At 37.1% G+C, this 14590-nt stretch overlaps 2 protein-coding genes across 2 annotated transcripts in view; one reads left to right on the top strand and one right to left on the bottom strand.

The window, feature by feature from the left end:
- Positions 1 to 10928, top strand: part of PLCE1 (phospholipase C epsilon 1) — a 155656-nt gene extending 144728 nt beyond the window's left edge. Inside the window, exons 27-34 of the mRNA XM_026851074.1 lie at positions 533 to 794; positions 1687 to 1805; positions 2956 to 3084; positions 3830 to 4039; positions 5809 to 5970; positions 6150 to 6368; positions 7115 to 7325; positions 8388 to 10928. Coding sequence (XP_026706875.1) covers positions 533 to 794; positions 1687 to 1805; positions 2956 to 3084; positions 3830 to 4039; positions 5809 to 5970; positions 6150 to 6368; positions 7115 to 7294 — 1281 coding nt within the window. The 3' untranslated portion in view covers positions 7295 to 7325; positions 8388 to 10928. The remainder of the gene's footprint in view (positions 1 to 532; positions 795 to 1686; positions 1806 to 2955; positions 3085 to 3829; positions 4040 to 5808; positions 5971 to 6149; positions 6369 to 7114; positions 7326 to 8387) is intronic.
- Positions 10929 to 12933: 2005 nt separating this feature from the next.
- Positions 12934 to 14590, bottom strand: part of NOC3L (NOC3 like DNA replication regulator) — an 18436-nt gene continuing 16779 nt past the window's right edge. Inside the window, exon 20 of the mRNA XM_026851083.1 lies at positions 12934 to 13978. Within this exon, the coding sequence (XP_026706884.1) occupies positions 13850 to 13978 (129 nt within the window). The 3' untranslated portion in view covers positions 12934 to 13849. The remainder of the gene's footprint in view (positions 13979 to 14590) is intronic.

The raw sequence follows: 14590 nt of genomic DNA, 5'->3' as shown, positions 1-14590 counted from the left end.
TTTTTTAAAGTTATAAGATACATAATTCATGGATTTGTGGCCAAAAAAAAAATGTATTCTAAGAAGCTAGTCCCTTCCAGGAAATGTTTCAGAAAAGTGAGATTCATAAGAATCAAAATTCTCTCAGCTGTGGCAAATGCACACCTAATTCTTGTGTTGTATACGCCAAAGCAAGCCAGAGGTCAGTGCCATCACCCCTGAGTAACGGAGAAGAAAATTTGATCCTTTTTGACTGTGTTACTGGTACATTCTTTCTGGATTAACTTTCAGATGCCTTGAATGGTTACACTCATGATGTATAGTGTATTTTTTTCAGAGGAAAGATACCGTAGCAATGGCCTGGAGCGGGGGGGTTGAAGCAGCTATGCTTCAACTGCCGTGGTAATTACAGAAGTAGAGGAGTTTTACAGTTAAATCCGCATGTTAACAAATTCTTTGAACTTAGGAGTGTGCTAAACAATATTTATTCAGGATTGTGACAGTAAAAGAATTACTCCACTAATTGGTTTCTCTCTGTACTCCTCGGCTTCAGATTGTGTCTGGACAGAACGTCTGCCCTAGCAATAGCATGGGCAGTCCCTGCATTGAAATCGATGTGCTGGGGATGCCTCTGGATAGCTGCCATTTCCGGACAAAGCCCATTCATCGCAACACTCTCAACCCCATGTGGAATGAACAGTTCCTTTTCCGGGTTCACTTTGAAGATTTGGTCTTTCTCCGGTTTGCAGTTGTTGAAAATAATAGCTCAGCTGTAACAGCTCAGAGAATCATTCCCCTAAAAGCTCTAAAAAGAGGTACAGTATAGGTTGTAGTGACACCCTATGCCAAAATGGTCCAGCAGATTCCTGCACTGAATCCTTCCTGAGGGATATTTTTAATCAGCTGGTTGCATTTTTCTAAAGGAGATAGGGAACAAGTATCAGACAACATGCTTTTCCCTGGCAGTATGATGCTGATCTAGTAGCTGGAGGCTGCCCCAGTGACTTGTAGAAAGTCACATCCAGTACTGTTGCTGAGACTGGGCATCTTGCATGCAGTTGCTCCGATCCTGAGCTGTCGTTGTGACATTGTGTTCACCTTGAGACTTGCTGCTCCCTTAGGAAGTGTGGAGTGGTTTCACTCCCTGCCTTGTCCTTTGCCCAAGAAACTGCTGTAACTGGTGATCACTGGGCAGAGGGGAATTGCACTTCTTGCAGCCATGGCTGGAGGAGAGGTAAAGGAAAGATGAAAAAAGGTGAGAAGAGGAAGCATCATTAATTCTGTGATACCTGGGGGAGGGAGTTTCCATATTGTCAGCAGCTCTTCAGTAGAACTGCAAAAATACTTTCATATTTGCTTCATGACACTGTAATACCACACAACAGACATAACATATGAGGAGATCTAGCCATAGATATGCATTTTCCTAGTAAGAATTTGTCCTTGTTTCATTCATAGCCTAAAATTTAGCTATTTCATATATGAATATATTGAGTATTACCACAAAACAACGGTAGGCAGCTGTATGAGCCACTCAGCAGATAATAACATTTGGGTTACACTGTTGTACAAAGAGTGTTAATGCAGTGCATTAAATCTTATAGGTTTGGGAAATTGTAGCTATAAATATAGCAAAGTTGAGTTTTCCACTTATGAGACTTGTGTCTAGGATGTGGCAAAGCAGTTAAAAAGGGTTTTTCTCTTTAGGCTATAGGCATGTCCAGCTCCATAACCTGCACAATGAAGCATTAGAAATTTCTAGTTTGTTCATAAACAGCCGGAGAATGGAAGAAAGTCCCTCTGGAAACACTGTGCCTGCATCTCTGGTAATTTAATTAATTTTTTTATTAATACCATTTATTCTTGTCGAAATTACTACTGTGGTCTGAAGACTTCTAGAATCAGACTGTTCAGCCCCTAAACCTGCACATTTTTCAGAAATACTTTGATGCCTAACTTTTTTGGGCTTTGGTGGAAGTAAGGTTATCCCACTGGGCTGAAACTGTGGGAGGGTAAATCTTTTCAAAGTTGGGCTTCTGGTGTATTTAGGTGTAGCACAAGAGCTCCTGTGCTGCAGGAGTGTGGTTGAGCAGTCAGGTTCAGAGCTGCCTCATGCATTCCTTTATGCTTGAATCATAAACACTGTATTTGGGACAAAGAAAGATGCAAATTATTAACAACTTTGGGATAATGAGAATAAAATTGAATTCTATCACAGGAAAAGATGGAGTTTGTATTTCCGTAAATACATTAATATTTATATATGTGTGGTTTTGCACATCTATATGTTTATCTGTACAAATATGTATACATACAAACACATACAAACACAGATGTGTATTATATATATCAGAATATGTATGCATGGATTGATGTAATTTTTTTTTTTAATGGCCCTTAATGTTAGGTTACCTGGGTTCCTTGTGTTTTAGTAACTTTAACCATGTATATTATTGTTTTGCGGATTCCTAAAGTTAGATAAAACCTCCTGAGCTACTGTGTGTGCAGCAGATGTGTTGCAGACATTAGCCTCCTATGAATACATGCCAAACACGTATCTTGGTTGAATTACTAGGGCAGAAAGGAACAACATAAATGGTTTGGAGGGTAAAACAAAGCTATAGATTTTCATCCAGTAATTTGTACACTGAATCCAAATAGTCCGAGCTCAGCTAGAATGGATAGTGAGTGATGGAGGTCTACCCTTTGTCCAGTGGCAGTTTATGCACTCTTACTGGAAAACTCCCTTTTTTTCTTTTTTCTCTTCTGTTTCAAGGTAGGGTGGAGGGCAGTCTTTTTTTTTGTTTTGTTTTGGGGGGGAGTGGGGGTTAATGACTTGATCTGTAGCATAAGAGCCATGTATTAACTGGATAGCTTTGCTCTGTCAAGATCCTTACAACTTGTGTGTACAGTTTCTCTAAAAATAACATGCTTGTGTAAAAACAGTCAGTAACCTGTTGAATGTTTTCTGAACAGTTGTTTAGCATGGGGGAGAGGAAAGCTGCTGGGACTTACAAAGTGACAATTCATGGAATTCCAGGCCCAGAGCCTTTCACTGTTTTTAATATAAGTGGTGGGACCACGGCTGCAAAGCTTCTTCATCAGGTAAGCTACCCGCTGAATTGCAGACTCTAATTTCAAGAATCCACACTAACATCATTCTGGACATACGTCTCCCTGCATTTCTCACATACAGGGTCATTGCAGTTCATCACAGGATGTGCTTTAGAAATGTATTACCATGGAATTGATTACATTGCAAACAGAGTATCATCAGTGAAATATTCCCAATCTTGGCTTCAGAGAATGCTTTTATAATATTAGAACATATTCCCTGTTAGTATTTTAATATTTGGGCATATGCAGATGAGAAAAACAATCTTTCTGACCAACAAAGGCAGTGGGCTGTCCTTACAACAAGGGCAAACATTTCTGCGCAATTCTTTGAACTTGAGCACCATGGGAATACAGAGTAAAAGTTAGAGGGCTAAGTTCATGAGCAGAAAAACCAGTTAACTCAACAGGGATTGTTATTCTAGCAGTGGGAAAAGACTGTACTGTCCTAGGATTATGAATAAATTGTCTGGCCAGCCAAACAGGACAGAAATAAGCTTAAATAGTACTGCCTTGTCTGGAATAGTTGAACTGCTTGGCTAGGCTAAAGAGAACAGTACATTACCCTGGAGTAAAATATCTGAATAATAAATAGCACATCAAAAATCTTGCCTGCACTATCAGAATAGTTACTGATTCTTAAAGCTTCCTTATTCATTCTCATTTATAACTACTAATTATGCAGTGTTTATATTTAGCATTCTAATTGCTATGTGTTTATTGTGGTCTGTCTTAGCTCTTGGCTACCACAAAAGGCACCGAGTCATGTGCTGCAGACTATTTTCTGATGGAAGAGAAAAGCTTTATATCTAAAGAAAAGAGTGAATGCAGAAAACCACCATTCCAGAGAGTGATTGGTCCTGAAGAAGGGCTAGTGCAGCTTTTGAACAGTTGGTTCCCAGAAGAAGGATATGTTGGAAGGATTATCTTTAAAGCCCGAGAGGAAGTAAGTCTGTTTTAGATAAATTGGTATTTACAAAGGTCGCTAAAAATAGCTGTTAGTATCAGGAAACAAAAGGGTGCAGTGTTTGTTTCACTCCTTGGTGAGTAATGTCAATGCTGTGTACATTGTTTAAAAACAAATGTAGGCCTTGAGTAAGCACAACTAGACTTTATACACCTGTGTTAGACTAAATTGACTTCGTTCAGCTCTAGCATCAGCTATATGGTGCTTAATCATTATTGCTTAGCCAATGGTTCAGTGCCACTAGCTTACTATTTTGACTCATAGTTCTAATTTGATGCAAATCTACATTCTGACATGATAGGAAATTAGTATAAAGAAAGATAATAGTTAATACCAAAGGATTGTAGATAACAGAACTCCAGACTACAGTTATCAATCAGTTTAGATGTCAGCAACTTCTCTGTTCAGAAAAATTAGAAAGGATTTCAGTATTAAATCTAAAAACCTCAAAGGATGATCAATTTATCAATGATGGCCTAAAATAATGAAATAGGTGATTTCTTTTAATTTAAAGGAGAAAGATGGTGCGATTACTTCAGTTTAAACTATGAGCAAAACATCCACAGCTTGAAAATATGCTAGTGTCCAGGTTTGTGAGAGAGAAACAAAAACGCAGGAGAAAGACACTTAATGGAGGCACTTCCTTTAGTCAGTTCAGTGTATAATAATGCTTGCTTCATCTGAACATAGTAATATATGTACACATTTGTTTATATACGCAGATTTCACATACACAAATGACAGAGATCCTCTGGGATCCTTTAAAGTGAAAAAAATGTATTTTAAACTGATTATTTTGATACAACTTTTCATAAAGCTTCAATTTGACAAATTACAATTATATTAAACAAATATGTATTTTGTTTTCCTCTAATATTTTGAGCAAAAATTACTAGGTAGAAATTTGTGGAAATAGTAGCCTGCCTACTTCAGTTGACTGTAACACTTAAGTGTATGCGACTACAAATGTGTCACTGCCAAACCCCATTCTTTCAGAAAACATGGGTTCAAATCTTAGTATATGTGAAAAATATGCTGTATTTTTGTCCTGTGATACTAGCAATGCAAAACATTATAAATTTGAGCCTTTCTGCAGGTAGCAGCCTCAGATCATGGAGCTAGAAATGAAGCTGCAAATTTGCATGGAAAAACAAGGAGTGGGTCCACTTGTAGGGTGTGTGTCACACAGCCCATGTTTACAGCTTATGAATTCAAGCTGTGTTACAAGGGGTTGGAGAGAAATGCTTTATCTGAGGGAAGCTGCAGGGAGGAATTCTCTCTAAAATCTGCAGTAGTCATAGAGCATGAAAAATGGACAGAGAAGCAGCCTTCCTCTTGCTTCACAGGAAAATGTTCGTGCAGACTCCTTTCTCTCTAAATTATTTTGGCTTTAGTGCAGGGACAAGGAAACAAAAGGACACTTACCACCATCTCCCATCTTAATGTCACCATTACACACTTTTGCACACATAAGGAAATAAAGATTTAAGTGATAATTTTTGTGTAATGTGGTACTATGCATATGTCTCCATTCCTTGCCTGCTGTATTCAGGTATTTCCAACATCAATTTTAGAAACACAAGTATTTATTATAAGCAATAGTTTCTTGTCAAAAATCTTCTATATAAGACTAATGAAATGGACACGGGGCCACAGCAGTCTCGAGTTTTCAAGCGATAAAAAATTTTGTGTCCACCAGCTATTGGTTATCTCTGAAGTACATGAATTTGGCTCTCCTTTTTCTATAGAATTTAAATGAGCGAAATGCCTTTCAAGAAGCAAAGGAAGACACAGCCATCAGCTCTGAGGATGACAGTTTCTTTGTTCAGGTGCATGATGTCTCCCCAGAGCAACCACGCACCGTCATCAAAGCTCCCCGCTTTAGCACAGCTCAGGATGTCATACAGCAGGTAAGCAGCGCATTTCCAGTTAGTAGGTCTGTAACAGGTAGGGTGGAGGCTTGTTTCACACAAGACCAGGTGGGGTTTGTTCTCAGCACTAGGCTGAGGAATCACTTTAGTAACCTGAATCTGAAGGAATGCCTTTTTTTTTTTTTTTTTTTTTTTTTTTTTTTTCTGCTTTTAAACAGACTCTTTGCAAAGCCAAATACTCCTACAGCATTTTGAGCAATCCAAATCCAAGTGATTATGTGCTTTTGGAAGAGGTGACAAAAGAGCCAGCAAACAAGAAGTCCTCAACATCTAAACCATCCCAGAGGATTCTCTCTGATCAAGAGTGTGTGTTTCATGCCCAAAGCAAGTGGAAGGGAGCAGGAAAATTTATCCTTAAACTCAAAGAACAGGTTCAGGTAAAAGATTAAATACTTTGCAGCAGGTTTCATAGATGGTGTACAATCAGTTTAATGGGAACCTACTTTCAGTGGGAGGGAGGACGGCATTTCAGTGGCATAAGGATGAGTGGGGAGAAGACTACAGCAAAAATCAGATTCCTCTTTTCTCCGCACCTGCCTTACTTCTTTTAATTGTATAACTGCATCAGTTATGTCCAGCAACATGATTCCCTCGCAGCCTGCAAATGCCGTGGCCATCCTTATCTTTTCCTACCAGCTGTTTTTCAAAATCTGGCTGTGTGCGCCATGCTCCCCATCCCAGTGAAGCAGGACTATTCAAATGGACAAAACTTAAAAACTACTGGAATAAAGTCCCCTTTATTCTTGCTCAGTGGAAAAGCTCTGTTGCTTTATCTCAGGCTTTGGAAAATGGCAGGAATGAAGTATAGGCCTGCTGCTAGGAGCTGTGTTCTCCCTTCCAGCAGATGCCACCAAGCCACAGCAGTTGCTGCTTTAAAGGTACAGTGTCATAAGCACAGATTTTTTTATACAAGTTTATAACAAATTTGCTAACTGTATCTTTGATTGCATAATTTTCTATTAATTTATTCAGAACAATCAGAAGTATGTGCTTAGCTATGAAAGCACAGCTGCACTGAATTTCAAAGGGGAGACCTGCTTAGAAATGTACTTCATATTAATTCTGTGTTTCTCAGCTAACAGCCTATTAAACTACTACTGTGATCTGATTTTTTTTTTTTCAGGCAGCACGAGATGACAAAAGAAAAGGCATTTCCTTTACCAGTGAACTCAAGAAGTTAACCAAGTCAAGTAAGCAGTATCGGGGATTCATATCACCACCTCTGCAGGTGTTGCCGGACAGTCCACAGAGCAAGGATGAGAGGTCTGCGTGCAGTTTGACTTTCAGTGACATTATGGAATAATAAGCACCACTGCCTACAGTAGTCTATTCAGGTATGAGATACTGATTCTAACTGAGCAATCATTTAATACATGATTTAGAGAGTATTGTTTTCAAAGTTGTAGTTGGTTAAACCACAGTGAGGTACAAGGACCAACAGAAAGATCCATAGAAACCTGATACATTGGTGTGCATAGGCACAGTAAGATCAGTAAGGTCTCCAGTTATTTATTACGGCATTTGCTACAGTGAATCAGAATGATGTGAAGACTGCAGTTTCACCCACTTCCTCTGACCATTTAAAAAACAAAACCGAAAATGTTCCATCCTTGTTGATTTTATAATACGCATTTTAATCAACTAACTGTGCTTAATTAATGATGTCCTGTTACTCTTTTGCTTTGGGCAAAAGTAAATAGAAGTATCCAGTAGAGATTGTGTTATTTTTTTATTGCATGCATATAATAAAATCATCAGGACTGATGATCTCCTTTTTAGCTAAAACAAGTTTATAGTGTCAATTTCTCTCAGTGGAAATTTTGCCAGAAATGTTTAAACATTTTTACTATCCTTTCTGCATCTCTTCAGTTTCTTCCATCTTGCTTGACTTAAAACAAATAATGAAATACACAAGACTGTCACATTTATATGAAGATAGTACATGTAACTTGTCCACTGACCTACACTATAGATATATTTGCATAGTGCTACTACAGGGTTGAGATACCATCTAAGCAGTTTCTTCTTCATTTACAATGAGCTGTAATCTTTTTCAGTGTTGATAATCCCATCTCAGATATAGCAAATGTAAGAGTACATTTTTCTTTCCACATCACCTAATTATTAAAGCCTTATTTGACATGCAGTTATATAACTGCTAAATCATTAAATTAACAGAATTCAAATCACATTTTCATTTGCAAGATATTTCAAATATGAAGGGACAAATTTAATACCTTATTTTTAGGCTACTATAAAAAACCCTAAATCAAAATAATCTGAATCTCAAGCAAAGTGAAGTAAATTATGGAATGATTCCAGTCATATTCCCTCTTCTGAATTTTTCTTTCTTTTTTTTTGTAAACTGGAATTTACATCATTGAATCCTTCTGTAGTGCCTTTGAAGGAACCTGCTGCGGACTGAACTGGTCACTAATTTTGTGCCCTGTGCTACAGATGCTTAATCCAGGCAATACTGCTGGATTAACATCCAGAATCTGGGAATCCTAAATGGGATGTTGTAGATTGGAAAGATGCCTGTCAGCTCTCGGAAGTCTTCTCTTCCCTCATCTTCACATCTGCAGATTCTCGGTAGGCGGATGAAGAAGTTTTCTTGGACTGTACGTTGTAAACAAACATGTGTTGTCACCCTCCCCTTTTTAAACAAAAGATAATTTTAGCCAGTTGCCTTTAAAGAAACTGAAGGCAGAGAACCAGAGTTTTCTTTTATGTGTATTATATTAAAATAATGCACTTTTACCTGAAGATTTCTGTTAAACACTGTGTTAAGTGATTGTAAAGAGATTTAAATATACTGTAACTTCCTCTGCCTATCTGTTTAACTTTGGTGAATATACACAAAATGCTCAAATTATTTATGTTTTATCTACTTTAACAAAATAATGTACAATAGCTAAAAAACACCTAACTAGTAGTGATACTTTGACAAGGAACAACATTTTCTTCTTATAAATTCTAGTTTTCCAGGCTTGTGTTTAAAGAATATTTATTATCATGTTTCTGAGTACATGCCATTGTATAATATATTTATCATATACTACTTTTTAGAAAATGCAGAATTTTTACCTCTCTCTGGATATAGAGGAAAAAATGTTTTAACTTTTCTGGTTGTTTCTTTTCAGCACAAAATGTTTCATACCCAAAACTGACCAAACTCAAACCAATACATTGATAAATGTAATTAATATTTTAAATTTTGAATTCAAAATAACATTTTTCCATACAGTCAGGAAATGTCTTTTTACTTGTCTGTTAAACCCAGAGAGTATAAAGAACTCTTACACTATAACTCTTGACGTTTTTGTTTACATAGAAACACTGTTGTGAAGTTTTACATTTGCTGAATTATCTTTTGATATTTAAGCCAGTTATGGTTGTCTCTTTTATTTCTCCATGGGAGTTACTAATGAGCTTTGTTAGTTAAAACAATCCATACCAACATACAGGGGCACAAATGAAACAACTGCTGAAATCGGTCATCCCTTTGATTTCCCACAAGAAGTGAACCTGTGGTGAGTAAATTGCTCTGCACGTGTTTTGTCTCAGTAGAGCAATCCCTAAATAAAGCATTTCAGTTACCTGGTGTGACTAAATTGGGAAATGCATGAATACAGAGAGTGATTCATGCACTCAGTTATTCCACATCAACTTTGGCACTCAAGCACAAAACGCTGCTGCTCCTATAAGAGAAGCTGCATCAGGCAAAGGATAGAACTGCAGTGTAAATAAACTGAGGTTTACTTTTGGTAGTGCAAGGAAAGGTAAAGAAGTTACAGGCATTAGTCCCGTGACAACCAACATCCCCCCTGCAGTAATTAGAAAATTAAATAAAAGAAAGCAAAGTCAGTAACTGACATATAAACAAGCAGACAGAACCTGCATTCTGTCACCAGAAGCTAAGTCCTTCACTATACACTACAGAAAATGTCTATAAAGTAGCTATTACCAAAGCAAAAAAGTGCCCTCTAGAGGTAATTTCCAGCTTTCAGGAAAAATAACCACAGACACACAAAAAAGTTGTTTCCCTGTGGAATATCCTCCCAGAAGCCATGCACTTCCCACTGCTTATCCTCAGTACTGATGTAGCAAAACAGCACTGGGCAATTCAGCAACATGATCCAATTAAAACCTCAACCACCTCCTAGCTCAGACGCTGCACACGTGTTACGAATCCTAACTATGTATACAGCCAGCCCCTGTAAGCATGAGTGTGCTCTCTCTCTACCCCACGGCACACACATAATGCCAGACTGATACTGAGTAAAACGTTAGAAGTGACAACTTACCCATAGCTTTATATGCATAGTTTGCTTTGGAATACTTTGGAATTACTGGGAAATACATCAACCTACTGCACAATGGAACTTTTTTTTTCTTAGTTTCATTCTCTCTGTTATTTTAACACAGTAGCAGTTCATCACCACTAATTTTTTGGTGTTTTTATAGCACTTCAGAAACAATACTTACTTTCCTATAGAGTTAGCCCTTACCTGTTAGGCGCTTTTTTGTTGTTGTTCAGCAGCAATGAAAATAAATTCTTAACATCACCTGCAGTATCATAGTAGTCTGGAAGACACACTTGTTAATTCATTAGATTCAACACAGATAGTTCTTACACCCATGCTGTCATCCACTAATGCTCTTCTATTACATAGATTTAAAAAAAAAAAACCTCGGGAAATCAAGGGAAAACAGTAGCCATATCACATTGTGTAATGCAGGTCTAACAGTAGCCTGAAGTCCAGTGGCAATTTAAAAACAGTACTTTTTACTACTTCTGTTAATATAATCATTTTTTAGCTGTGAGATTAGTTTATTAATATTTGTATCTTCCTCATCAAACAAAGTCTGAAGTTGCTTTTGCTGCTGTTTATTACAGTGAAAGAGAAAAGCAAAATATTTAACTTTCTATTAAATGCCCCCAACTTTATAGGCATGTAGACATCTGGAATTGTGTAAGGCTAATGACATGTATTAATGTACATGTATCAATGACTTAATTTCAAGTTTAGGTATTGGTAAACCAAGTAAACTTTTGTTAATTAAATGTGGTACATTTTGGGGTGAAGCTGGAAAGGAGTATAGTATCCTTCCCTTTGTGTTTGTTCCAAGCATTAAACACTTTTGGTTTTTTTAACTTTGTGAAAGCCCAGTTAAACATATTTCATGTGCTGAGTTATTATTCTAATAGGAAAGTTTATTCTGCTTAGCCACAGATTTTATTTCTGCAGGAATACCTGTCCACACATTCCTATGACAAGACTGACAAAATAACTTTGTCCCTTTCTGGCTGGGCTTGGACATCAGTTAGGAAAATACATTTATTTTTACATTACAAACTATTTACAGGAAGCAGCTTCCAGGATAAAGTTTGAACAAAAGGAATGTAAATAATCAACACCTTTGAGAAACATGCAGTCTCTGAGTGGTAGCAGGCCTCATGCTGAACAGTTTACAGGCGGAAATCTCACACACTGTTGCCTGTTGGCAAAAATACAGAAGTATTTTATTCTATACTACTTTAAAGCCAGTTACTTTTCTACCAGTTTCTTATATTTTCTTTGCATAGCATGTGCTGCTCGCAGTTGTGTGACTGTCTGGGACAAAAGCTGGGCAGCCATGGATCCTGGCCCCACTGCAGGCAGGACTAGTCAGTTTGCAGGAACTGGGGTGTGCCAGGAGGTACTTCCTACCGCCTGGAGGGCTTCCTGTTCTGTCTTACTGATTCCAAGTTTAGCAGTTAGAAGAATAAAAAATAATAAAAATACCATGTCAGTTGTAATTTTTAAAACCCAGTCACATTATTTTTATTGCTACAAATATTACTAGATTGTTATCTCAACATCCATCTTTAGAAAGCTGTCTGCTTCTAGAATCATGTGCTTTCAAGAATTAAAGACTTTAACATGAAAATCTTGAAATATTTCAAGAACACATTCTCTTACATTCATATGTTTGTCTTCTTTAAAGAAGAAGAACTTGCTGGTAGCTTTACATTTCTGTGAAAGGTTGAGTCTGCAGCTTCTGAAACTGAACTATCCTGCTCTAGCTCTCTGAATACTGCGACTGACATTTGTTTTTTAATCACTGGCTGTTACTATTTCACTATAAAACTCAGTTTACTTTTAGGGTAGCCCACTAAATGTAATAATGGTGGTGTTTTTTTCCTGTCTGTGATAAATATTCTGTAACTTCAATAGTGGTAGACATTTGGCAGAGTTAGCAAATTAAACACAAAAATAAATAGCAGTAAATAGGTTCCACTCCAATACATGTATAGGGTATTTCAGAATGACTTATCTGTACAGTTATCTTCCTCTGCCTCTTAAAGCACGTCAACATATTCTGAAAATGCAACATCACTATGTGCCAGTCTTTATATTGTTTGGAAACTATGTAAAATGAACAATTTTAAACATGACACTTCCACCTGGACTATTTTCTTTCTGCTGACTTGAAGAATAAACTTGTATTTGTATATGTTGTAAAAAAATAAATGGTTTAAGACATTGATTCTTTGCTTTACCCTTCATGAACTGACAAGGTACTGGTAAATGGCCCCTACAGAATTTTTCAGAATTTAAAACACATCCACATTTGCAAACACTTAACGACTAGAAGGAGCTACTCAGAAGCTATGGGAATGGCAGCCTAAACATCAGAAACACATGTATTACCCTCAGTATTATGTAGGCAGTTTTGTAATCTACGTAGCAAAATTTTCTTAATCCATTAGTAGATAGATGCCTATTCCAAAAATGTTTCTGAATATTTAACTACTGAAAATTTGTAAAGTATGGTTAATTACTTGAAATTCGGTGAACTAGTCTGATTAATACTAAAAACATGTATTAAAATAAATATATTAATTTTAAAAATATCTAACCTCTCTAAATCAGGGTAAAGAACTTAATATCCTAGAAAAAATATGTTTTCTGATTATTTTAGTTTGCAAAACACAAAAGTTACAAAAATATACAAAATGTATTAGCCACCAGCCAGGGACAGGCCACCACACTCAGCTGTAGAATGGAATTCACATAAAGCCAACACTCAATTTTAAGTTATTTCATATATTTTACTTACTGTTTGCAAAACCAACATGCAGCTGAAAATGGATTCTAGAACAATGAGGCAATAAATAATATTTGGGGAATGGGGAGAAAATAAATTCCAAGATTAAAAAAAAAAAAAGATTTAATTCTTACCTTGAATTTGTCCAGTATTTTTAACAGTGAGGGTATATTGAAGACACTGTAGTAGAGCATTAAATCATGATGATAGTTCAGAACTTGAATTTAGTAATTTCAGTTTGCCAATACCAAGATTCATCAGAGGGGAGAAGCCCCACCAAATGCAAAATCATTTCAAGATGAGATAAATGGTTGGAAAAACAGAAGAAAAATGCAATACATATTCAAAATCTCTAGTATCTTAAACATCAAAGAAGTCAACATTATGTTAAAAGTTCCAAAATATTTATTAATTCAACAGAACCCAGTGATTTCTCAGAAACACACGTCTATATATGTTTCTGTTATAAAAATTAGAAAATATATATACAAAAATACTATAATGCACGGTTGCAAACAATTTTAAAATGATCTGGGCTTGTATCTTTTTTTATTAGTGTCCATTGCGGTTCCCATGCCCTGAGAACATGGGCCCTGTGGGCAAGTGGAGAGGCCTTGTAACAATGTGTGAAAAACTGCTGTTACGGTTTTTTGTGTTTCTGTATTCTGTATATACTTGAATTCTTTTAATGATGAGTGGAAATTTCTTTTAGCTAATCTTTCTCCATAATTAAGATGCCAACTGAACACATTGCTAGATTCATTTACAAGGACGATTCCTTCAGGTGTTTAGCAAAATCCAAGGGTTTGTGAACAATGGTCTCGCTGATGTGTTGTTGAACCTGTTTGTTTAGCTCTTCATCTATAAATGAATCCATTTGTGAGAATGTGTCCTGAAAATTAAAAAATATTAGTTGCATTACTAATCGAGGCCAGTATACACTTTCCATGCATAGCTTAAATTAGCAGTTCTGGTTCTCTCCCACACCCCCAGTCATCTAGACCAGACCTATGGAACCAGCAGCCCAGGTCCCAGTAAGCTTCACTTGGCTAGCAACAAAGCGATGTCAGATGGTCCTTCATCAGCTCATGGTTTTAGCAAGGATTTTTTTTGTTTTGTTGTAAACTGGGCTTTAGAACACCTAGTACACAGAGCCACAGCTTCCAGCTCTGAAGGCACTTACACACTGCCTCCTGTTCAACACACAACAAATCAAGCATCTCAAATCCAAAGGCCAGTGACAGCAGTAACTCTAACGGTAGAGGCTCTGAGTCAGAAAGGAATGCCCTGACCCTGCCTCGGGAGCCCTCCTGCCTGCAGCCAAGTCTGGAGCCCTCCACTCTTTCCTGTGCTCACATGAGGAAGGTCAGGCACATGATTTACACCACCCTGTTGAAGGCCTCACCCTCAGAGTTCAGTACTTTGTGCACTCAAGAACAACTGAGATCCTCCTTTAGTGGTGCACAGGGAAAGAACACTCCAATTCAGAGCTTCTGTCATCGGG

The sequence above is a fragment of the Athene cunicularia genome (assembly GCF_003259725.1).
Source record: "Athene cunicularia isolate RWA chromosome 6 unlocalized genomic scaffold, athCun1 chr6_part1, whole genome shotgun sequence".
NCBI classification, from domain to species: domain Eukaryota; kingdom Metazoa; phylum Chordata; class Aves; order Strigiformes; family Strigidae; genus Athene; species Athene cunicularia.
The sequence above is the reverse complement of the archived record's forward strand: the minus strand, read 5'-3'. Positions and strand labels throughout refer to the sequence as shown.